General features: G+C 38.4%; 1 protein-coding gene across 1 annotated transcript in view; it reads left to right on the top strand.

Annotated features, from left to right (window-relative positions):
- uacab (uveal autoantigen with coiled-coil domains and ankyrin repeats b) overlaps window positions 1–25846 on the top strand; it is a 94945-nt gene extending 69099 nt beyond the window's left edge. Inside the window, exons 5-19 of the mRNA XM_030129778.1 lie at window positions 163–220; window positions 1359–1429; window positions 1768–1874; window positions 5931–6112; window positions 7375–7412; window positions 9330–9386; window positions 11532–11639; window positions 13090–13122; window positions 14177–14269; window positions 14455–14485; window positions 14581–14630; window positions 17264–19966; window positions 22567–22719; window positions 23719–23784; window positions 25452–25846. Of these exons, the coding sequence (XP_029985638.1) occupies window positions 163–220; window positions 1359–1429; window positions 1768–1874; window positions 5931–6112; window positions 7375–7412; window positions 9330–9386; window positions 11532–11639; window positions 13090–13122; window positions 14177–14269; window positions 14455–14485; window positions 14581–14630; window positions 17264–19966; window positions 22567–22719; window positions 23719–23784; window positions 25452–25523 (3822 nt within the window). The 3' untranslated portion in view covers window positions 25524–25846. The remainder of the gene's footprint in view (window positions 1–162; window positions 221–1358; window positions 1430–1767; window positions 1875–5930; window positions 6113–7374; window positions 7413–9329; window positions 9387–11531; window positions 11640–13089; window positions 13123–14176; window positions 14270–14454; window positions 14486–14580; window positions 14631–17263; window positions 19967–22566; window positions 22720–23718; window positions 23785–25451) is intronic.
- Window positions 25847–26233: the final 387 nt, after the last annotated feature.

Below are 26233 nucleotides of genomic sequence, written 5' to 3'. Positions count from 1 at the left end.
TGTTCCTATATTATGTTTCCTGTTCAGTGTTTGTGTATTTTTGCTGCTGCAAACACTACAGTTTCCTCACGGTGGGATCAGTAAAGTCATATCATATCTAATGTGAGATTATGTAGCTGTACTTCATTCTGTTGTGCTGACCTGAATTATTTTCTTTTTCAGCATAACTGTCCAATTGGAAATGTGGACCTCCAAGGAAGAACTGCTTTGCATGATGCTGGTAAGACTCCTGCTCTACTCCCAACTTTACTTTACTCTTGGTGATATGACCAGGATTCTCTATCATTTGTACATATCATTTTTTTATGGTAATTGATCTTGTTAATTAAACTAATTTACATGAACTAGGGATGCAAACGATACATTGGTCAAAATTGAGTTGACAAATAACATGTTATTTCAGTAATGCAGTGGATGCATTTTTTAAAAAATCGTTTAGAAATGTGTGGATGAATTTGTGCTAATTCAAAGAGCAATGAAAGACATTAAAACAGTACAATTATTGTTTTATATGTGAGAGTTCTTTCCTTGGCAGAAATGGGAAAATGAATAACAGCAAAAACAAAATAAACATAAAACTACTGTACATTGGAATCTGTCAGTCACCATAAATAATCATACTGTACTTAATTGCATTTGATAACTTTCTGTTTCATTTCCTGCTTTCTGTTTTGATATTTCCACATGCACAATTCTTGCTCAGAATTATTCCATTCTGAGTCACGTTCACTCTTCATGTTTATGCAAATATGCTGCATGAATGCAAACGGAGGAATATTGTAATAAAGAGTGTAATTTGTACTTGAGATACTTAAATGTGAAATAATTCACACTTTTCTATCATATCACAGGTTCTACTACTCGACTACGCCCTATACTTCTACTCTACTTGATTTTTCTTTGCTCTATGAATTATTCACTTTACGAAGTACTGTGTTCAGCACAATATTAAGCTACATATCCTTTAATTTAAGCATTTCCATTTTATTGTGTTCCTGTTTATACTTTTGCTGTACTACATCTATGAAATAAATGTACTTTTACTCTATTACACTTGTCTGGTAGCTTTAGTTATTTTCAAGATGAAGGTTTTACTCAGTGAAACATCTAACGTGCTTTTAAAATACAAACATCTTGTTAAACCAGGGGTTCTTTTGTATCGTTTTTGTCTCCTGACGTGTGCCCCGTGTGTCCTTTCAGATGTGACATGAGGCTTTTTTTCCCTTTAAAGTTCTGATTTCAGCAAACTTTTACTTTACACTGTACATTTCTTACTCTCCTGCCCATTACATTGTGCACACATGATGTAAATGCTTTTCTATGCATTAAATCAATCATGAATCTGTTTTTCTCCACAGTCATGGCGGGTTGCTCTTCCAGTGTCAAACTTCTCTGCGACAGCGGTGCTTCTGTGAATGCCAGTGATTTTGTGAGAATACTTCACCTCATTTCACATATTGTGTTTTATTGGATTTCTGAACATTACTTCTCATTCTTTGAGTGACAAGTTATTATTGTAGATGAGCATTTAGACCTGTGTTCTCCTCCTTTTTTTATCCCTCAAGACAGTTACCTTGTCAGTAGTAATTACTTGGTGTAAAGATGGTGTGATGAGGCAACACAAAAGCCATTCACTGTGACTTTCTGCCTGATTAAGTTCTTCGGACTTGAACCCTTTTTGTCAGAGACAGTGACGGAAGAGGATTGTATGAGGTTTTATTGTGACTGTGTTGGATAAACATGTTGTTGTGTAACTGTCCTCTTCAGGATGGAAGGACACCTCTAGTGCTGGCAACCCAGATGTGTCACCCACGCATTTGTCAGCTGCTGCTGGAGCGAGGGGCTGATATTACTGTCCGTGATAAACAAAACAAGTAAGAATGAACGCTCCTTTATACTCCTGACATGTGATTTACAAAGGCAAAACATAGTGGACTTTGGCCATGTTGTCTACATACTCATGACTCATTGTCTATGGAACCAATAGATACTTCCCTATCCAGAATACTCTGTATTCATGGGGCTAAAGATGAACAAACGCAGAAAAAGTGTGCACGGTGTACAATAACAGAAAATGTCACTGACTTTTTTTAAAAAGCCCATCCATATAACATAAAACAAAAACCAAAATTGAAGCACCATAGAGAGTATGCCAAACCACCAAGTAGCAATATGATCCTAATACTAAAGCCATGGTGATGAGTCAGATGACATGTTTATATTTTCTCCAGTCCTTCATCTTCATTCCTCTATTCACATCTTTGTTCCCTCAACTCAAGATGTGAGCAGAGAAGCCAAGGCGACAGGAATTTAACTAAATGAGGCATCATTTTAAACAGATATCAGTTAAACATGACGTGTGGCACAACTGCATTATCTGTCTGTTACTGCTGTTTTTTTTCTGATCTTTCTGTTGAGTACTTATGCAAATTTCTCAAATTCAAGTCATTACATCGCCTAATCACCAAGGAGAGGTGGCAGCATCTTTTTAAAAAAATGGCTTTATTTAAAACACACACACATTTGATCATTTCAAGTCCTGTCCCTGTTGTGGATTATATAATCCTTGGCTCTTCCCTCCTTGTTCCTTAATGTGCATTTTTGGGAGCTGACATCATTAAAGATGGTGTGAAGACATCAATTTCTGAGACACAAGTGAAGGTCGAGGAGATGAAAAATTAAGAAATGAGTAAAGACTTAAAAGTTAACCTAAAGTTCAGTGAATGTTAAATAATGCAACATTGACCTAAGCTGTGCTTTGTGATACTTCTGTTTCTCAATATATGAAGTGGAAGACTGGATATTTATGTATAAAGATTATTTTAGCCATTGCACTAAAACACAGTATAAAGGAAGGACTTTTAGGAAAGGTTACTGCTTTAGGTCAGCTTTCAGTTGGCCTAAAACATTTGTACAAAATGCCCACATGCATAGAAAAAGTGACATTTATTAAATATCTTTGTATTTGTGGTCTAGGCCATAAAGAAGTACATATTGACTCAAAAACATTATGATGATATTAATATTATATACAGGCCTTTCTCTGCCGTTTTAAGACCCACAAGTTAATACTAAGATGAAGAAAAATATTGGTGCTAAAATTTTTGATCAGATTAATCACAGGGTTGCTGTGGATTAATTTTGATTAATCACAATTAAATATCATTCATTTTAATCTATATTAATCACGTTTCATTTTGCATGAGTAAACAGACTCAAGAAAGAAGGGAATATATGTGCACTGAACGTGTTTGATGCAAGATGGGTGGTGCGTTAGCCAAAGTGCTAGCAGAATCAATGACTAAACTAAGCTTCGTGTTAATGTGGTATTTTAAGATGGAAGTGCTTTGGTGAAAAGAAAACTCCTTCCTGCAGAATGTGCATAAAGCCGGTCGGCTGTTTGGTCTTGGGTTTTGTTTTGTCCTCATCTTTCTATCCAGAGGGCCAACGTGCTGTTTAACGCCTTCTATCTTTATTAACTGACCATTTGCGCATGTGTGACATTAACTCTACTGGACAAACTGACCCAAATGCATTGGCAGAGACATTCAGAGTCATTCTGTGCTGAAGGTGGGTTAATAGCGTTAAAATTTTAAATCAGATTAATCATGAGGATGGATTAATCTGTGTTAACGTGTTAATTTTGACAGCCCTAAAAAATATATGTGCCCAATTGGATGGTGTTTTGTGAAACTTTTTTTGTCTGCCATCTATTATAGAATTGCATGTTGACTTCAGAACAGATTAATGTCTGTTTCTTGGAGTTGTTTCTGAATATTGTAATAATTTACAGTAGATCCAAAATAATCCTGCTCCACAGTCTGGCCAAAAAGTCCCACATTCATATTTCGATGGACCACCTTATGCTGTTTCACAACTTTTATGTGTATAATTTCTCTGACACATAATGAAGCTGAACCTAGAACCAAGACCTGACCAACTGAACCGTCCCCGGATTATTATACTGCACCCACAGTCTTGAACTGTAGACACTAGGCATGATGGGTAATCATGTCCTCCCCCTCTCCTCACCTTGATGCACCCATCAGTCTGGAACAGGGTCATTCTGGACTCATCAAACCACATGACCTTTTCCTCTGAAACTTAGTCCATTCTTTACGCTGTCTATCAAACAGTCATGTCTAAGAAATGACAATCTACTCACTACATTAGTTAAAGGTGGGGTATGAGATCTTAGAAAAACGGTTCCAGCAGCTACATTTTGAAATTACTCAATTCAAAAGTCCAAACCCCTTTCTTCAGACGTCCCTCCAAAGCCACGCCTCCAGAGTACTGGCACGCGCTATGCTTGTTCCCGAGGGTTCCCGAGCGCTGCACAGCAATATTTTGCTGGCTGAGGCTCCGGCCCCGGCTTGGGCTCCGACTCTGTCTACGGTGCGGCCCGGCCCTGGCCCCAGCTCCGTCTCCGACCCCGCCTGAGGCTCCGTCCCCGGCTCCGGTCCCGTACGGCTCCACCTCAGGCTCCGACACCAACTCTGGCCCCGGCTGGGGCTCCGGCTGGCGTATCCATGCATACCTCCTTCAGTTTCCTCTCACCCCCCCCCCCACCAACTCTTCCAGAACAGCCCCAGTTCAGACCTATCTGACTAATGGTACATTTCCTACTGATTTGTGTTAGTGACTAAACAGTTTGCCGGTGAACTTTCCATCCTAATAGAACTAATACAGCCAAGCTCTGGTTCTGGCTTCGTTTCCTGAACAAGCGCTTTCAGCCTCTGGGAACACACAATTCATGCTCGAAGAGGGGTACGAGCAGAGGGGGGAAGGGAGGATGGGGCAAATGACAGTTGAGTTTGATAGACATATCACTGTTCAGTCATTTCAATTGCGCGCTCAAAATGATTGGGTGGTGTTTTTTCAGTCCTGTCCGTTCTACAGTTGACAATTTTTTTTTTTTTTTTTGTGTTAGAGCATTTAATTAATTAGTTTTAATCGGGGTGTGAAGGGGATTTTAAGGAATATAGTCAAAAATGCTCCAGGAAAACATATCAGACCCCACCTTTAAAGGGTTAAAGAACTTGTTGCAGCTGAAACATATTAATCCTTGCAGTAAATATCCAATGGGAGAATCTGAACCATTTGCTCAGTTAAATCTAGATGGAAACTTTTTTTTTTTTTTGATGAGCCATGTATAATAGCAGCGTCATGAGTCTGTATATGCTTATTTACCAAAGATATTTATCATTTTTACAAAGAAGCAAAAATGTGAAATTCTGATGCTTTTTATGAAAATACTTTTCAGCTCACATAGGTAGAGGTGAAGCTCTGCTGCTACACAATGTTAATAGTCAACAGATATCAGTATAGCAAACTGTTGCTGTGACTATATTTTTTCCTCATTTAAATTTAAATCATTTTTACATTTTTATACCAGTAGTTTTTGAGTGTGTTTGCACCAGTGTTTACCAGTGTTTAGTCCTGGAGGATTCTGTTGTGGTCTGTGAATTGGCTTATGAAGAGTCTGGTGTGGACCAGCTCTAAATGTAAAGTGTCATGAGATAACTTTTGTTATAATGTCACATTATATAAATAAAATTTGATTGACTGGTTTTTGGGAATTTAAAAAAAAAATTTTTCATTAAGTACATAGCTTTCAGGAAAGAGCTTTCACCGTAATAAAATAAACCCCAACAAATGATGCAGAATGCTTATGTGCTATAGAAATCAACAATTTGACAAAAATACATTTATATGATTGCCCAGAACGTATCCCGTAGTTTTACACAGAAATAACAGGCCATAAAGTACTGTTGCTGACAAAAATGAAGCATTCAACAAAGCTCTGTAATCATTCAAAATAATCCTCTTCAGTCATTTTCACTCAGCTGAGAGCCGATAATAACCCGGTGTCATGCTGACCTGTTGTGTGTAGGTCGTGTGTATTCATTGATGTATTTTTTGTGCCTCAGGACGGCGCTCATTCTCGGCTGCGAGTACAGCTGTAAGGATGCAGTGGAGGTGCTGTTAAAGAGTGGCGCTGATGTCAAGGCTGTCGACAGCTTCGGTCATGATCCGTTTCACTATGCCCGCCTCAGCAAGAACCAGGAGCTGCTTGCGATGGTCAAAAGCTACGCTGACAAAGCCAGCAGAGGTGAGAGGGAAACACACCAGTCCATCCTGAGCATAAAGGAACCATACAGGAACACAAAGCAACTGAGGATTTTGAACTACTGCGTATTAGAGCTTAAAGCAGCCTGTGCAGTTATTTAACCTGCGAAAAGCTACAATTAAAAGGTCCAGAGGGGCTGCGTAAAAGACAATACATACAGGCTTATACATTGTGTATGTATGCAGCCATTGTAGTTGTAAACAGTGAAGCTCAGCTAATAATCCCTCTGCCACAAAGTGGTATTGTTGTTGAAATTTCAATCTCAAAGTCGACTAAAGGCTGTTGAGGCTGTTGATCTTTCATGTAGCAAACATACTCTACTGGTCAAAAGTTTTAGAACACCCCAATTTTTCCAGTTTTGTGTTGAAATTTTAGCAGCTCAAGTCCAATGAACCGCTTGAAATGGTACAAAGGTAAGCAGTGAACTGCCAGAGGTAAAAAAAAAAAAAAAAAGGTAAGGTTAAACAAAACTGAAAAATAATGTACATTTCAGAAGTATACAAAAAGGCAAACAAGAAATGGGTTAACAACTTAAAGCAGTTCTGCAGCAATGGAGGTTGATCAAGCCTGGAAAACTTTAATTGATTGCCATTCCAACATTTATTTCAATATAAAGTAGCTTCTTGTTTTGGATAATCCTTCATGGTCCAACTAAAGCAAAAATGAATTTAAAAGTAAAAATGTGGGTCATTTAGCAACACTAATCTGTCAAATTGTCTCTAAAATGTCCCGTCAGAGAGATTTCAAATACCATGTTTTGACCCTATAGCAGATGAGGTTTATCAAGAACAGGAAAGTTACAGTAATGGTATGAATTGCAGTGTATGAGATGGTGCATAAGCGTCCACTGTGTTGGCTTATATGCAAATAAAACAACAAAATCCATGAATATACAAGAGAACAGCTGTAGAATAACTGTTCACTGTAGTGACCAGTATGCAAGAAAGGGTTAAATTTCCTTGTAATATTCATGTCTTATCACATAACCTCATTGAATTTCTTTTTATTTTGATCTTTGGTCTGTAAATGTCATGTTGACATCTCATCTCCATTTCATATCTCAGTAATTCCCTTTATGATTATTTCCATGTTTCAGCACTTCTCTGAAATAATGTCCCCTCCATTCCTTGTCTCCTGCTTTTGTCTTTCAGGCTTTGTTTTTGTTTGCCAAATTTATAAGTTGGCACATTTTTGTAGCATTGAAGAATAAGCTGAAATGTGTTTTTTATTTTGTGTTGTCACAGAAAAAGAAGCTGCCAAAATTGAGCAGTGGAAACGACAGGTAATCATACATTATTAATCATTTTCCTGGTTCACATTATCTATTGAACCCCCCCCCCCCCCCCCCCCCCCACACACACACACACACACACACCCCAGTGAGGAGCATCTGCTATTGTCTGTACCAGTAAGTAACAATGAAATGCTGTTTCTGTTAACGCAGACCATTTGTGACTCAGACGCTTTTTTTCTTGCCTCTTTTGTCATAGAAAAACACCATATGTGATGCAGCGTATCATCACATATGAAACAACATGAATATGAGCGCTATTCAAATATAAAGAAAGAATGTAAATTGAAAAGCAATAATAAATAATTAAAATAAGTACATAAATATGGTCCACTGGAGAAGAAAATGTTACCAATAATAAAACAAAAGATTCACACAAAGCCTAGTGGGGAGGTAGGTGGAAACATACAGTATTTAATACACCTTTCACAGTTTTCAGTAAATCCATCTTTTTGTATTTATGTCAAATATATCATGCACCAGATCAGTCCTTTCATCAACACTTGTTGCTGCTTTTTGGGGCCATTTTCTAGTTCTATTTTACCTGCCACCTGTACTATTCTAAACACATTTATTTTTGCTCCTCCACTTGAGTTCCTCTACATCAGCCAGATACAACAGTTTCAACCTCGACATAATTTGTATTTAAAAGATAGAGGCATAACAGGGTAACTCAAATATGTGAGAGTGATTTATCTCCTTGTTCTCACAGCGTCCCCAGTAGTTTGCCTGATCAAGGAATGACTTCCTCCAGTAGGGGGTCTGGACAGAATGTAGAGAGACGCCTCTGTCAGCTCTTTCAAGCTGACAGGGTTTCACAATGTGCAAATTCTTTTTTTTCCCCTCAGACTTGTTTCACTTATTTATTTATTTTTTTTCTCTGACTGGGTCTATACTTTTTATTCTGCATGTCCTTGGTATTGCATTATGTTCAAGTCAGTTGTCCATGACTGCCATCTAGTGGTTATTACAGAATTGCCAGAATCATAAACTGGTTTATTGCCCCGTTAAGGACATTGTTGTGAAGGAATTTGTTGTGGTATGTAGGCTCATACAATAACAAGTGTACAAAGAACGCAAACCTCCGCCAAGCACCTCGAACAGTGTGGATGTGTGGATCGACTATTTCATTTTAAATTAAAAGTTTCAAGGTTGTTCCATACAGCAGAAAAAGTTGAAGCTTGGTACCATTCGAGTGTATGTCAAATTATATTGAATTCCAATCAATATTTGTTGAGTTCTAATGAAAAATGTGTGGTAAATGGGATTTTCAATGTTAAATGTAAATGTCCACAGAGTCCACATTCCACAGTGGATGTGGACAGTTTTGTGCCAGATACAAGATATTGTTCTAAGCTATGGGTGGATCAAATTGGAGGCTAATCGGAGTCGTTTTGAATTTTTGATGAATTTTGGAAAATTGCTCAATGATGACAGATAGGAAAATTGTAGATTTTGTGACCTTGCTGTGACCTTGAACTTTGGCCTACTTGGCCCAAAATTGAATGGGTTGGTCCCAGGGCCTAGGCCTATCTGTGGGTACAATTTGGAAAAGATGGGTGGAATAGTTTTCCCCTAAAGTTGCTAATAAACAAACAAACAAACAAACAAACACACAAAGCAAAGTGATCACAATACCTCCTGGCGGAGCTAAAAAGAGGAGAGGGCTGATAAAGTACAAATAAAAGCAAAAAAGTATTATAGTGAGAAATGTAACGATTAGAAATACTTATACTCAAAGAAAAATAATACCATATCCTGTAGAGAAATATAAAGGATATGTAAACTGTACAGTTTATTTAGGATTGTGTACATATATGTGTGTGTTACGGAGGCTTTCACAGTTCGTGGTGAATGCAATATTTTCAAAACATGGACTGAAATAACAAGATAATTTGTTCTCTTCAGCATTCGGTGGAGAGGTCGGAGGCAGCTGAGATGATCAGACGGGATCAGATCATACATGTAAGTCTAATTCAACGGTCCACTGTGAATGAAAAGCAGCAGAACCTGTAACCTGTGGACCTCTTCTAAAAAATGGGGAGTTGTTTTAGATAGATAGATAGATAGATAGACCGGATAGTTGAGTTTACTTAAAAAATGTCAGGTAACTCGTTGCCTTAAAAAATGTAAGTAATGAATAATGAAAACTTGAGTGTATTAAACTTAAATGGTTGATTTGAATGGAATTGCTATTTTAAGTTAAACACACTAAATGCCAAGTTCATTTAACTTAAAATTTGTTGCAATGTCAATTGCTTTGAATAATCATTAGACTTAATATCATCAGTTCACTGGACTCAATTCCAAGTTGATCAAAATTAAAATCTCATGCAATATAAATGACTTTGTATAATTATTCAACTTAATATATTGTAGCGCAGATGAAAGTTGGGCAGGAAATTAGCTCAGTGTAATTTGCCAGCACAGGAAGTGCTTTTAATTTGGCAAAGCATTAAGATTTGCATCGACCAAGACCAATCCTATCTGAACTGTAAATCCATTGTTCTTCCTCTGGCTCTGACTGATGGTGCAGCTGTACAAAAATACAAAAACAAACACAAAAAGGCCAATAAACACTGACATACACACATTCAGTCTAAATGAACACTAACAGCACAACCCCACTGAACCCCTGCACAGAAAAAGAACACATGAAACTGTTTCATACTTCCAACTATGTCTACAAATTGGTAGAATATACTGAACATTTTATAGTTATGGAATAAAACTGAAATCATTGAATTACATTGTAATTAAAGCATTTTAGTAAATCCAAAGTCCAGGCTTACAGTGTAGATAGATAGACACATAGATAGATAGATAGATAGATAGATAGATAGACAGACAGACAGACAGACAGACAGACAGACAGATAGATAGATAGATAGATACATAGATAGATAGATAGATAGATGCAATTTATTGATCTCTAACAGAGAAATTACAGTGCAGCTGCATCATGACACACAGTAAAAGAAAATAGAGAACCAGAACACAAGCGCACACACACTATACATAATAAATTAGAAGTTTAAAAACAAGATGCAAGATCCAAAAATAAACTGTTACGTGATCTCAATCCCATGTGAATCTGCCATGTGTGTAATTTGTAAAGTTCAAATTTTGCTACAAACTACTTCCCCATAAAAGTGCTTCAGGTGTAAATCCTGGAGTGTTATGTACAGTATGCACATTACCTGAAAGAGCAAACCTACAGCCTTGAGAAAAGTGAAAGCTCCAAAGATGATGATCACATACAGGACAGCAACAGTAAGGAACATTTTTTTAGTTCTTCAATAGTTACCCAGTTTTGCCATGGTGGGACTAATAAAGGAATACCTTATCTTGTCTAGTGAAGTTTTGTCATATCCAGTGATGAAAGCGAGGAAAGAAAAAAAACCCTGAACTTTTCTGAGCATTTCATTCTGCATGCTCTTAGGTGCATTCTGGTGCACTTTGGGAGCAAAAACCTGTAAAGCATTAAGGTTCAAAATTAATGAAAAAATACATCTCACACAGCAATATGGTCAAACATTTTATCAGATCTTGATATCTCTACTTAAACATTCTGTTACACTACAGGACCACTTATTTTGGATTCCTGCTTCACACTTCAGTTCGTCCCCAGGCTGAAGGACCATGAATTCCGACATCACAGAATATTTAGACCAAATACACTGGCGGTAAAATACTCAAAGCAAATCTGCCATCTTGTCTCCAGAGACGTGAAACGGACCACGTGTCATCAACAGACCAATCAGAGCCGTCGACACAAGTTCCGCGTTGTAAATGAGCATCTCATTGGTCGAGACAAATGGAGAAGAAAGTAGTACGGCCGCGCCCATGAGACGGACCCAAATAAACATAATTTACACTTTTCGGAGCGATTTATGTGTAATTTTCCGGCTGAAATGTTGCCAAACCAGACGGAAATGATCCAGACACGTTTAATTTACCAGAACATATGTCAGTTTTTGAAAAAAAATGGATTTCCGACAAAAAATGGAACACTTTCATCACTACATATCTTGCCTTGTCTTCATTTTCGTATCACTGATGGTCCACATGTTATATTTGATCTTAAGTTTCCCATTTTATGTGTCCCAGGACTTGGAGAGGCAGAACGAGACCCTGCAGGAGAGTCTGAGGAAGTCCCACCAAGAGCAGAGGGGTCTTCTGGATAAGGTCAACATGCTCCAACAGCAGCTCTCACAGGTAAACATGGCACTACAGCACATGTACCACACATGGACAGCTAATCCCTCCAAGCATAGGTCTGTTGAATGGTGTCATCTGTGCACATGATATACTGAGGGACTCATGAGGGCTTTGGAAATTAAAGACAAATATGATAAAGCGTCACCTGGCTTCATTATTCATACAACCAGGCTCTGCTGTGATACGGAGACAATAAGGTGATCGAGGCCTTTGTAATAATTTCTGACCTGAAGTCAGAACAGGCCAGCGGGAGATTATGCCTCATCCACTGCTGCAACATATTTCACTCAAGAAAATACAATTAGTGAATTATTAAAATTGTAGTGACTAGAGGAAACGCTCGCTGTCATAATCCTAATGTACTGCATTGTATTTGAAGTGGTCATAGCACAGACTGATTACCTGCTGGATTTCAAATGATTAATTACTATTTGTCCTGATTAGAGATGTAACGATATGAAAATTTCATATCACAGTTATTGTGACCAAAATAATCACGGTTATTATTATTATCGCGGTATTGTTGAAATTGTGCTCAAAATGTTCAAAAAGTACTGATACACACACTGAAATATTTAACCAAGTTGTATTTTGAAAAAACAAAAAAACAACAACAACAAAAAAACTAAATAAAATAAATGGTACAATGCACTTTGTGTTGACAGAAACATTCAAATATTAACCCTTAGTGGTCTGAGCCTATTTTGTCCGTTTTTCAGTCCTTTTGATTTTGCCTTTATATACTATATAAACAAATGTTTGCTATACCCATGTTTGGGATCTGTTTTTTCAGCACAACTTCATCTATATCATCTGTCTGTTATTTTTTTCACTTTAACCTACTATAAAAACAGAAAAGGACAGAAAACACAAAAAATATATAAAATCCGATTTGAAAAATGTATATACTTTATTGCATAAATAACACACAGATGCTCAACGAACCTTTTCAAAGACTTCAAAAGTGAATATTGATTCCACATATTAGGTATATAAAATTAAAACTGTAATAAATTAAAACTATACTCAAATATTTGACATAAAAACAGATCTTTACATAGGCGTTTTTCCCCTAAAATCTTGGGCGACTTAAAGGGATGGAGGCAGTTTAAATTGGGAGTTCATTGAATGTGACAGATCACTTGTTATGTCACGTGGTTCTTTCAATACGCGACAGATACTTGTCACTGATAAACACCTGCTCGACTGTTATTATTTCAATATTTATACAAGTCATTGTTTTATTGTGAACATTGTTCTGCCCTAAGTGCTTGTAAAAGAGACTGTTACCTAATGTAAAAATATGACACATACCCTCTTCAGTGTTTGGTGCAAGTGTAATTTCTGGTCACAGGAGAGCAAGTAAAAAGGGATTTGAGACAAATATTCATACGATGGTTCAGATATTCATGTATATCTGTGTGATCTTGTATTTTTCTTGCTGCAGGAAAAGATGACTGTGGAAGATACTCAAAAAGAGGTATGAAACACCCTTTCCTATATTTATTTTTTTCTTTTATACTTTGGAAATTCATAACAGACAATTCATTATTTTGATATATTTCTTGAAATTAATAAGTGCTACTTTTGTCATCTAACTTTTTTTTTTTAATCAAAATGCTCTTTTGTTGCATATTTATTCAAAACTAAGAGATGTAAGTGTTGCTCAGTGTACAATTAATTAACCCTTTCATGCATAATGGTCACTACAGTGGACTGCTTTTCTACAGCTGTTTTCTTGTATATTCATGGATTTTGTTGTTTTACTTGGATGTCAGCCAACACAGTGGACGCTTATTGGTCAAAACACAGTAATGTCCCGTCAGACAGGGAGCTTTAATTAATTGCCATTCCAACATTTATTTCAACATAAAGTAGCTCCTTGTTTATGGTCCAACTAAAGCAAAAAGGAATTTAAAAGTAAGACTGTGGGTCATTTAGCAACACTAATCTGTCAAATTGTCTCTAAAATGTCCTGTCGGAGAGATTTCGAATACTGTGTACTGTAACTTTCCTGTTCTTGATAAACCTCATCTGCAGTAAAATATTTGAGTGTAAATAAATTGCCTATTGTTATTGGACTGTAATCAATAAGTTGTTTTTTGTTTTTTTTTAACAAAAAGTTGTTTTGTTTATTGCATATTATCGGAGTGAGTAATAACTAATATTATAGTGTTAAAAATGTGAGAAAACATCAGTTTAGCAGCATTGAAAAAAAATTATTTCATAGTTTCAGACAGTAAATGCATGTTTCTTTGCTTTAAAAATTAAACGTATAGTGTCCAGCTGAGTGGATATTTTTGTACCTCCATGAAAAATAGGTTCATAGAAAAAATTTCAATCACGTTTTTTTTTTTTTTATGCCTAAAGAGGAATAAAAACAGTCAGGAAAAAAAATCTTGAATAAGGTTCTGATAATTCATGCATGAAAGGGTTAAGTAATTAATTGACCTAATGTACTTTGGTATCCTTTGTTTTGGCCTTCCTTTATGCATTCATGCTTTTTTTGTTTGATTTTTTTAAAATACAATCAGAAGGAGCAGTTAAAGGTCTTACTCAGTGCCAAAGAAAGAGAAGAAGGAGCCCGAGGTCTGGAGACTGTCAAGGTCCAGCTCAGGAGCACGTTGGTCAGTGTTTTCATTTCACGCTTTTCCACAAAGGCAGAGATGTGTTGATTTGGATTCAGACCGTGTAGTTGGTATTTAATCATCTGAGATCATGGTCAAAAGATCTTGTTTATTAGTTTTCACTTAATTCATCATAGATCAAATCATACATTTCACATTATTTTATTATGTATGTGTGTTCACAGGGGGAATATTCTGGACAATCTGTTATCAAAGGTTAGTTCATCATTTCATTTTTGTAATCTTCAAATTGACTGCACTAAACCTGCCTGAACACTGGTTTAAACGCTTTATTGCCTGTGGTTTAACAGGTAAAGAGAACATTTTGGTCAAACAAGCTCACAGTTTGGATTCTGATCAGGTAAGACCTTATACTGCAGCTCCATATGACTTGTTATTATAATATTTTAACTGTTGACTGTTTCCCTTTAAGGCCTCTAGACTAATATGGTGATTATATTTGTGTTGGTTTCCTCTCTGGCTCTTAAGAGAAAAGAAAAAATATTATTGTAGCTCATAAATAATCACTAATAAATAATATTTGAGGTGACTTTGCTTTGTGGACTCATCACTAAGTCTGATTATTGCATATTTAAGTCATGGCTCACAGAAACTAACACATCCCATGGTCTTCCAGTGTTTGAGGTTTAACTGGTTCCTTATACTTACCTCATGTCACTGATCCCCTTCATCTGCTGTTGTCTAATACGACCCGAGTGGAGAACAGCACCAGCTGCCTATCGGAGTCTGACCACATCAAGGTCATAATCGTTAACGAAACCTAACGAAATGACGAAAACTAGAATTGAAAAAACATTTTTGTTAACTGAAATAAATAAAAACTATAATTAAAAGAAAAAAACATTAACTAACTGAAACTGTATTGTGTGTTTACAAAACTAACTAAAATGAATAAAAATTATGGATAAAATTCCCTTCGTTTTCGTCTTTGTTAATGTCGAATTGATACGAAATCGATTTATTTCGTGCTAGCAATTTTAGCTAGCGGCACCATATGACACTTCACGGTCCGTCACTTGTGGTCACTTGTCGTTTAGAGTCGTCTTCTGGTCCCCACTCTACCTGGAAACATGCAGACTAAAGTTGGGAGAAAGCAGCAGAGTCCTGTCTGGGATTTATTTGAATACGACGGAGAAGAGAAAAGATATGAAATAAAATTAAACTAAACTAAAACTAAGCATTTAGAAAAAAAAGAAAACTAATAAAAACTATCAAACCTGCTCTAAAAACAAATTAAAACGAACTGAATTAGAGAAAAAAAAGTCAAAACTAAATAAAATTAAACTATAATGAAAAATCCAAAACTATTATAACCTTGGACCACATTTCAATGAGGATCTATAGCTAACAATATCATGAGTTTTCAGTCGGAATGCGTGAGTCAGATTTGCATCAGAGCCATTTGTAAGGTGTGGTACATTTACATTTGATGCTGAATCTGTCCAAATTATGCTCTGGAAGAATGTCTGTGCAAACCTGACAGACAGCAGACAGTTGCTGAGATTATAACCCCCGTGTAGCAGAGATTGACACGTATAAATGATTGCACATAGTGCGTGTGTGTGTGTACTGTATATAGCAGATGGGATGAGTTGTTAAGCACGCTGATAGACCATATTTACATGGTGGTCATTTTTCTCTGATGTCACATTCAGGGTGGAAGGACAGGATAATGCCATAACAAACAGAGAGTGAAAATCTAGATGTATATCAGACCAGTGTCCTATCCTGATCATGGCATCAGAGGAAAATGCTGCCGTGTTAATACGGTCTATGGATGGGACTACCACAAAGTGAATCACCACAGCACAGGGCCATGCTCAGTTCCAATAAATGCCTTGTCTTCGGAAGATGTATTGTAGGGCTGCACGATTAATCGATTTTAAATCAAAATTGGATTTTTTAATTAGGACAATTTTTAAAAAAGGGAAATTGTAAAATTGATTTCTTCTTTCTTGTGCCTCTGGGCTGCGTGCCTGTGGTCTACCGTAGGGTCCTCCTCCTATCTGTGAAAGTGGTCTTTTACTGAAGTCTGTGTAATGACCACGGACTTTAAATCTGTTCATGAGCCCACAGTACTTACAGCAGTATAAGCCGTGGCTTCACACACGGATCCCACAATTGAAATACAACTGCATGGGGATCACTCATCTTGCGTTGTCCCGGATCCGTACCGTACCGTCTTCTTCCGATCCAGGTCCGGATCACGGGGTCAGCAGCCTCAGCAGCCTCAGCAGAGGAGCCCAGACAGCCCTGTGCCCACACACATCCACCGGCTCCACAGATAGAATCCCTCCAGCGTGTCCTGGGTCGGTCTGTTCCACACACGGATCCCCCAGTTTAAACAGAACCGTATGGGGATCACTCATATTACGTGGTCCACGCACACACGTATGACTGATGCCTGTCACTGACTTACACTGGTATCACTTCTGTGGGCCCAAATACCCCAAAAAGAAAAAAAAAAAAACATCAGTATTTGCTCTGATTTGGACATTGTAGTGTATTCCCCCTGGCAAACTTATGTTATTTTCTTGTTGTATACATTGTTTGTATACTCTACTTCATTTTAAAGATTTAATGAAGAAAAAAAAAAACTGTGGGTTCATCACGTGATACCATCACAGATTTGAGGTCAGAGCAGTGCCTTGCATTGTGGGCTGCTCATGAAAACGACATGCTGACCTCTTTTGTCCTATGTAGTTTTACCCAAAAATCGAAAATCGAGTTTTTACAGGAAAAAATTAGAATTTTTTTTTTTTTGCCAAAATCGTGCAGCCCTAGTGTATTGTTAAACAATTGTCAGGATTATACTATGATAGAGGCATAAAATATGCAGGAAAAGATAATTAAATTGAAGTTTGCAGTCATTTGTGTATGCTTAAAAATGGCTGTATACTTTAAAGGAAAATATGTTGTTTTTTTTTTTGCTATGAATTTGCATCAACATGTTTTTCCTTGTTATTTCTGCAGATACTCCACAATTCCACAATATCACTGTCCAAACCTATAGAAAAAAGCCAGACCGCCGTTGGCCGGGACCTCGCTGAGGAGGTGGAAGCACTCCGACATGAGCTAGAGATGGTCAAGAGAAGACAACAGGCAGCAGACGAAGAGACCGCACGGCTTCAATCTGCCCTGAACCGTAAAAACCGGGAATGCCAAGAACTGGTTCAGAGTCGGGACACCATCCAGAAACAAGCAGATCAGCAGGTTCAAGAGCTGGAGGACGCCTTAGGGGATGTCCAGAAAAGGATGCTGGATTCTGAGTGCAAGGTCAAGCAGCTGCAAGCCCATGTGGTTGCTGTTAAGGAGCACTTGGGAGGACAGGTGACGGAAGAACTGCGTGCACAGCTCCAGGATGTAAAGGCCAAGTATGAAGGTGCTTCCGCTGAAGTGGGTCGGGTTCGTAACCGCCTCAAACAAAGTGAGAAAGCTTTGGAGGAATACAAATCCAGTGAGAGTCAGTTGGCGGCTGAGGCAGAACGACTGAACCAGGAGATGAGTGTCCTGACAGCAGAAAGGGATGAGCTAGCAGAGACTCTCCTAGAGATGGAAACCCAACTGAAAGAAGCTCAGACTAAACACGGGAACACGGTACCGGCCGAGAAGTTTGACAACATGAAAAACCTATTGACTAACGCAGTCGACGAGAAGGAACGGCAGTTGGCCGAACTCAGAGAAGACTACGACCGTGTGCTGGAGGAAGTGGCAGAGCTCCACCGAAAGTTAGATGGCCCGTCATCACAGAAAGGACAGGGCTCTTCTGAGGAAGAACAACAGATAAGGGCCGCGCTCGAAGAGCAAAACGCCTCGCTGAAAAGGAAACTGGTGGACGTGACTGCCAAAAGCCAAGCTCTCATCCAAGAGGTCGAGGAGAGCGAGGAAGAAAGGGATTTACTACGAGAACAGCTGGAGGAGCTCAACAGCAGGATTGAGATTGACTTTCTACCTGTAAAAGTTCACGAGGACACCAGGAGGAACATGGTGCAGGCTTTGGAGGAGCTGGAGGACAAACTGGTGGAAGCCAGTGAACGTTACGGGAAAGCAGAGGCCCAAGTTCAGCACCTGCAAACCCAGAGAGCTACGCTGCAGGACACCATCAGCAGCTTCCAAAGTACCAGTGAGCAACACCAGAAGGAAATGGACGCTCTAAAGTCTGAGAATACTGATTTGATAAAGAAACTTGAATTCTTGCAGAAAAGATGTGAAGAGCGAGATCAAGAGTGTGTACAACTGACGACGCAGAGCCAGACTCTGAAACAGAGCTTGGAAGGAGAGTATGTGCCCAGACAGCAGTATGAGAAAGTGAAGATGGAGTTAACATCGACTTTAGAGAGCCTTAAGGCCGAGATGTTTGAGTTGGAGGCCAAGAAAAAAGAAAGTGGGGAAGAATTGAAGAATGTGAAAGAAGGAAATGACAAGTTGAAAGAAAAGTTGGAAAATGTTCTGTTGGAGATGAAGAATGACTACATAGGGGTTAACGAGCATAAAGCCATTACAGACACGTTGAACACTGCTGTGGTTGAGGCAGAGAATAGAGCAAACCAAATGTCAGCAATGTACGCCTCAGCCCAGGAGGAAACGTCAAAGCTTACCCAGGAACTGGAGGCCCAGAAAGCAGAACTGGATACCATACAGGAGGCTATTCAGTCCAAGTTTATCCCTTTGACAGTGGCACAGGAGAAAGAACTCTCCTATAGTGCCCAGCTTAAGGAGCTGACAGAAAAATTGTTGGAAATGGAAGAGCTGTATAAAAAAGAAAGGTCCTCTGGAGAAAGCACCAAGCTGGAGAAGGAGAAACTTAAAGCAGAGATTGAATCTGTTCATCAGAGGCTCGACTCTGCTCTAGTAAGTGGTGAAAAGCACAAGGAGGTGGAAGAGGAGTTCAAGGGTAAACATGAGGAGTTGAATCTGAAACTGGTCAATTTAGAGCAGCAGCATGCAGAGCTGACCCTTCAGAAGGCCGAGCTTCAAGACCAGAACGCCCTGTGCAACACCCAAATCCAGAATCTACAGGAGCGTCTGAAATCAGAGTTGACTCGGATAGCAACGTACGACACGGAGCTCAAAGCCCTCCATGAAGCCATGCAGCAGGCTCAGGCTGACTGTAAGAAAGCGCGAGTAGCTCAACAGGAGGAGGCCCAGAGGGTTTGTACCCTGCAGAAAGACCTGCAGGAACGCAGAGGGCAGCACACGTCTCTGCTGCAACAACACGTCGATGCCAACGAAGCCCTTGAGGCTGAAGTCGCTCGTCTTCGATTGGCACTCCAGGAGGAGGAGGAGAACAACGCCCAAAGGGCCGAGGACATATCCACCCTGCAATCGGAGCTCCTGCAAGCCACACAAGCACTGGAGGAGCTCCGCCACAAGGAAGACCAAATGAACCAGCTGAACAAGGAGAAGCAGCAGCTGGAGGAGGAGGCTGCCGGCCTGAGCAACAAGCTGTTGACTTTATCAGAGGAGTGTGAAGAGGCTCATCAGGCGGCAGCACAAGCAAAGGAGGCCGAGAGCAAGGCCAGGACGGAGATGGATGCGGTCCAGGAGAAGGGACGGGCCATCGAGAGGGAGGTTAGGGAGCTGAAGGAACGCTACGACGAGTCACTGAGCACAATCGGTGATCTTCAAAGGAGGATTCAGACGTCAGCTCAGCAGACGGAGGCCAAAGACAAGAAGGTATTTCACATAGAGCAAAGCCAAGGAGTAGACTTTGTGAATAGGATAATTCAGCAGTAAAATACACATTTTCCCTTTAAATGTTGTGAAATGATTTTCTCTGTCACTGTCAGAAAAACATAACGGTCTGTCTACCTAGGTGCGAAAGTGCATTGTGCGTTATGGAGAGGTGCTAATTTAGTGACTTTGTTGCTACATTTAGTGATTTTCCATATCCTCAATCAAAAAAGTGACTATGAACATGTCGAGTAACTTTTTCTGCTGTTACTGGAGACTTTTGGAGACTGTGGCGTGAAAACACATATTGTTTGTCTAAAACAAATCATTGCACTGAATATAAATCTCTCCCATTGACAGTTTTCTCTATTGTCTCTTTTTGGTCCATTTAGATTATGAATGTAGACTGACAATTAAAAATGTTCTGGTTAAAAATGTTCATGTTTAACTGTAACTTGTTGTCAGCTCTAAAGTGGACCATAAGTTTAAACATAACGTGAAATGCTCTCGAAAACCCTCGGCCTGACTTATCAGGTGCACTACTGCCCCCAGTGGCCTGAATTATCAGTGCACGCCAAAGTTTTTGGACAGATGGACGGACAGACAGACAACCAACTGATGACAATACCCCAGTGTGGCTGAGGGTAAAAACCAAACTGAAGAAAATGAAGATAAAAACTAAACAAACAAAGAAGGAAACTAGAAAAGCACACAGAGCACAGACCTCCGCCAAGGCAGATCAGTCCCACCCCTGATCACCACCAAATTTTAATCATTTGTTCCTTGTGCCAGTATCAACATTTCCTGAAATTTTCATCCAAATCCATCCATAACTTTTTGAGTTATCTTGCACACGGACAGACAGACAGACAGACAGATACAGACAGACAGACAAACCAACGCCGGCAAAAACATAACCTCCTTGGCAGAGGTAATCCATAACTAACCTCAATGACTCCTTCAGAGTGTCTCTTTTGGGTCACTGTCTGCATAAAGGAGCACGGTTGGAAGTGGGGCATAAACAAAACAAAAAACAAGAATTGACAGAGTATAGTTCATTTGTAGTTTTAAACATGCTTAGGGTGTTTTTATACTCACTTTTTGTCTCCAACACAATGTTATTCCTCTCTCTTACATCATCATTACAATTACATGCACATGAACAATTATGCAAATTTGGAGACGGCGTCATTTAGAAACTTCTGGAGACTTTTAGGACAAACAATAGATACTTTCACTACTGAGGAGTTGGAAACACTGATTGTGGATACTTAGATTTAAAGGTGTGGGAGACTTTCATGACCAGTTTTTCATCAAATCTGTCAAACCTCAGTCATATCCTCAGTTTCATGAATCTGTCAGTCTGTCTGTCATTACTCACCTGAATCTCTTGCATTACGATGAACAGTTTCTTAGTTCCATCTACCAGAAACAAACCATGTGTTTACATTCAGAGCCAGGAGGGAACTCGGGCATCTGAGGAATTTTGTCGCAACATGCATTGTGGGAAAGGTAGGTTCGTGCAGCCACCTGCAGCGGCAATGCAACCATATGATATTATATGGATGAAAAAAACACGTGCAAATGTCTGAAGCGCGGAAACGGCTGGAGGAATATGGATAGAGGGAAGGGAGCTCCTGCTGTTTCCGCGTTGTACCTTTAGCAGCTACCGCTGCAGGTGGCTGCGTGAGCCTCCGTTTCCCACAATGAACATCGCAACAAAATTCCTCAGATGTCCAATTCCCTCCCGGCTCTGACTGTAAACACATGGTTTGTTTGTGGTGGATGGAACTAAGAAACTGTTCACCGTAATGCAAGAGATTCAGGTGAGTAATGACAGACTGACAGATTCATGAAACTGAGGATATGACTGAGGTTTGACAGATTTGATGAAAAATTGGTCACGGAAGTCTCCAGCACCTTTAACAATAGAAAAAACTGTAATAATGTTGTTGTGGCTGACTAATTTGAGTGTGTGTGTGCCAAGGTTATAATAGTTTGGGATTTTTCATTATAGTTTAGTTTTATTTAACTTAGACTTTTTTTTCTCTAATTCAGTTGGTTTTTAATTTGTTTTTAGAGCAGGTTTGGGAGTTTTTATTAGTTTTTGTTTTTGCTAAATGCTTAGTTTTAGTATTAGTTTTAGTTTTTTCATATCTTTTATCTATTTCACCATCATATTCACATAAATCCCAGACAGGACTCTGCTGCTTTCTCCCAACTTTAGTCTCTATGTTTCCAGGTAGAATAGGGACCAGAAGACGACTCTAAATGACAAGTGATGAGAAGTGATGAACTGTTAAGTGCTGTATGGTGCCACCAGCTAAAATTGATTGAGGGAAATAAATCACTTTCGTATCAATCTGACACTGACAAAGAGGAAAACGAAGGGAATTTTATCCATCATTTTTATCTGTTTTAGTTAGTTTTGTAAGCACACAATACACTTTCAGTTATTTTTTTTCCTTTTAATTATAGTTTTTATTTATTTCAGTTAACGAAAATGTTTTTGCAATTCTAGTTTTCGTCATTTTGTTAGTTTTTGTTAACGATAATAACCTTGGTGTGTGTGTGTTTGTGTTTGTGTGTGCGTGTGCGCTCAGATTACAGAGTTGCTGACAGACGTTGAGCGGTTGAAGCAGGCGCTGAATGGTCTGTCTCAGCTGGCTTACACGAGCAATGCACCCAATAAGAGACAGACGCAGCACATCGACACACTCCAAGCCCAGATCAAGAGCCTCCAGCAGCAGCTGGCTGTGAGTGGACACAAGTTTACACACTCTGTTACACACAGCAGCACTGTGGAGCTGATTACCCACAAACATGGAGGAACAGAGTCATAGACATATTGTGCAAACGTTTACAAGACTGTCCTGACAGTAAATGTAGCCACATATTCTACGGTCTGCATAAACATAATGTTAAATCATTTATTTTGGAGGAAAACTAGACCTTGCAGTGAACACACCAACATCTAAAACAGGGGTCAGCAACCTTTACAACCTAAAGAGCCATTTTGTCTTGGGGAAAAAAAAGAAAGAATTCTGACTGAAGCCATGAAAAAAATATTTAAACCCATTTACGTTTGACCATGAGGTGGCTGCTCTGCTGTAGCCTATTTGGGATTAGTTTACTATTTAACTTTGTATTTCCATTAGAATAATGCAATGTCTGGAGCATTAATAAAATTATATAACTACAAGAAAGAAAATATTCAAGATTTGTACAATTTTTTAAATGATGGACACTATTTCCAAAACATACAGTATTTACGTTGTGTAATGGAGAAAAAGCGCAACTTTCATGTATAGTGACTTACTTACAAACTAGGAACAAATGCAAATTCAACATCTTGTATTGAATTTGGCAAGAAAATAATCCATTTTGGTTTTTATGCTGTCAAAAAATGAGTTTATTCCATGTAAAGCCTGCACATTTTTGCAAATGGACAAAGTTAGAATAGATTTAGGCCTTTAACAATTTTAAAAAGTAATGACTCATTCAGTTCATTTTAAAATGTTCCTTATATTTTTTTTACCAGAGGAGCCATAGACAGATGCTAAAGAGCCACATTTGGCCCCGGAGCCACAGGTTGCAGACCCCTGATCTAAACCCATCTAGTATTAGAAAATGAAATGCCTTGATGAAGTAAAGCTGTGAAGACATGATGTTAAATGTTTAAAGAGCACCAGATATGGAATTATGTTTATGTGAGAGACTGATTGAACTCTGTCCTGCTGTCTTTACTCTTGAAGGATGCTGAGAGGCAACACAGGGAGGTGGTTTCCATTTATCGAACTCATCTCCTCAGTGCAGCGCAGGTATGACTCTGAACTGGATCCCATCCAGCATCAGTAAAAAGAACATCACCAGAAGAAAACCCCAAAAGAATTCCATTTTATTACACTCAAGGAAAAAAGAAACGCACCATTTAAATTTTCTCAATTTTTTTCAGAAATATGACGGTTATTGCAAATTGCAAACTACAATGAGTTCAGTACTGTTCTGAGTCAAAATGAAATGATTGTTTTCCTGGTTCCAGTTGATTGATTTTGATTAGCAATAAGAACTGTATATCTGTATTCCTTACCCATGTCTGCTCAAGAGTGAAACTCACAGATGAATTGGATCTCTCCTCAATTGTGCACAACCATTCCCTATAAAAAGACACCAAAATGGAGCAAAAACACATTTGTCCACAATGCCACGACTACTGCAACCGGAGAGAGAAGGGGCCATTGGCATGCTTCAAGCTGGACGGAGCAGACAGGCCGTAGCCAGGGCGTGTTAAAAAACTTAATATTATTTTTCACAATTTAAATAAGGTTAAAATTCAAAAGTTGTTCATTTGTGCATGATCTTTAAAATTCTGGCCCCCAACTAAAATGTGCACGTTGTAAATAAAAGAAAATTACAAGACTAGCATCTGTCTCCTAAGTGTGCCTAAAACACACTATTTCTTCATTATAACCACTGTTTTTGATCTGAAAGCCATTAAGGCATAAATCCTGCTTTTACTGATATCTGGGCTTCATTTGAGAGGTGAGGGTCTAAATTAATTTATTAATGTTGTTAATGTTGCTGTTAATCATTGGCACATGCCAGGCTGCAAAAATCAAATAATATGTAATCCAATTTTTATGTAGTATTTTGAAAAAAAAAAAACCCAACAACATATTTTGTGTTTTTTGCAAAAATGTAGTGACATCATGATGAAAAGAGATCGTTCAAAAGGTTAAAAAAATCTAAAATGAATGATTATTTGATATGTATGATGATTAGGGCTGACCTTAATTTACAAAAAATAAATCAAATTAGAGCAGAAAAATAAATCAATATATAATATTTAATAGTTTGATTTATAGGTGTGTCATTTTGGCACACTCGGTGACAGATGTTAGTATTTTTGAACATTTGACCTAGCACCAAAAATAATAATGCAAATTAACCAATGTTGGAGTTAATCATTGACATATGCCAGGCTGCAAAAATCAAATAATAGGTAATCCACTTTTTATGTAGTGTATTGAAAAAAAATAATTTTTTGGTTTTTGCATCCAAAAAATGGTTTGTTTACATTACAAACATGGCATTTAAAGGGTTAAAAAATGTGACAATTATTGAATATTTGGTATTTTTATTTACGGCTTAAGTTGATGAAATAGAAAAAAAGTGTATAAGAATTAAAAACAAACTGTATGAATTTTTTTTTTCACATTATTCCACAAGTGTGCCAACATGACACAGTTGGTGCTTTGCTGGACGGGATACCAGAGGGTTAACAAAAACTTTTTTGAGCTTTTATCTGAACTACAGCCCATTAGCCTGTATTCTGTCACTTTTGAACAGATCTGTTATTTGACAATGGCATGAACAGAAAGAGGCTGTTCAGACTGAACGCTAACAAGCTGACTGAATATTATAAAACAAAGTGATCAGAACTAAAGTACGTATGTATTGTGTGATTAAGGAGTGTTTGTGTCTTCAGGGTCACATGGATGAGGACGTCCAAGCTGCCTTACTCCAGATCATCCGCATGAGACAGGAGTTTGTGTGTTAAAGCGTCCTGGAACCAAACACAGTCCCACCTGCAGACTCCAGTTCACCATATTCACATCTGCTGCTGATGAGGATTCCTGCTGAGACCCCTGTGGATGCCACGTTTGTGTGTGTGTGTGTGTGTGTGTGTGTGTGTGTGTGTGTGTGTGTGTGTGTGCTGTTTACACCTCAGATTCCAAATCCTACTCTCTATAGTTTTATGGTTATAGATCAGGGCTCTCAAACATGCGTCTCGGGGGCCAAATGCAGCCTGCCAAAGGTTCCAATCTGGCACGTGGGATGTTTTTACAAAGTCAAAAATTCCACAGTCTAGAATTGAATTAAGCAAAAAAAAAAATTGAGCTTGAAATAAGCACAAAAAAAAAAAAATCTTATATATTTAGCAAAAAATCTTGAATTAACAACTTCAAATTTTTTTCTTTGTTTTAGTGCAAAAAACAACATTAAATTATGAAAATATTTACATTTTCAAACTATCCTGTAACAATAAAATGTGAATAACCTGAACAAATGTGAACAACCTGAAATGTATAAAGAAAATTCAGCCCAATTTGAACTATTTTCTGCCTGTTCCTCAGTGTTTAGTGTCTTTGTAGATCTGATCCATAATGCACATGGACAAATGAGAAGTGGAGGCAGAATATTGTTAAATTTGCAATTATTTTTCTTAAGAAATCTCAGTTTTTTTCAGGTTATTCACATCTTTTTTGT

This window comes from Sphaeramia orbicularis, chromosome 3 (assembly GCF_902148855.1).
Source record: "Sphaeramia orbicularis chromosome 3, fSphaOr1.1, whole genome shotgun sequence".
NCBI lineage: Eukaryota > Metazoa > Chordata > Actinopteri > Kurtiformes > Apogonidae > Sphaeramia > Sphaeramia orbicularis.
The sequence above is the reverse complement of the archived record's forward strand: the minus strand, read 5'-3'. Positions and strand labels throughout refer to the sequence as shown.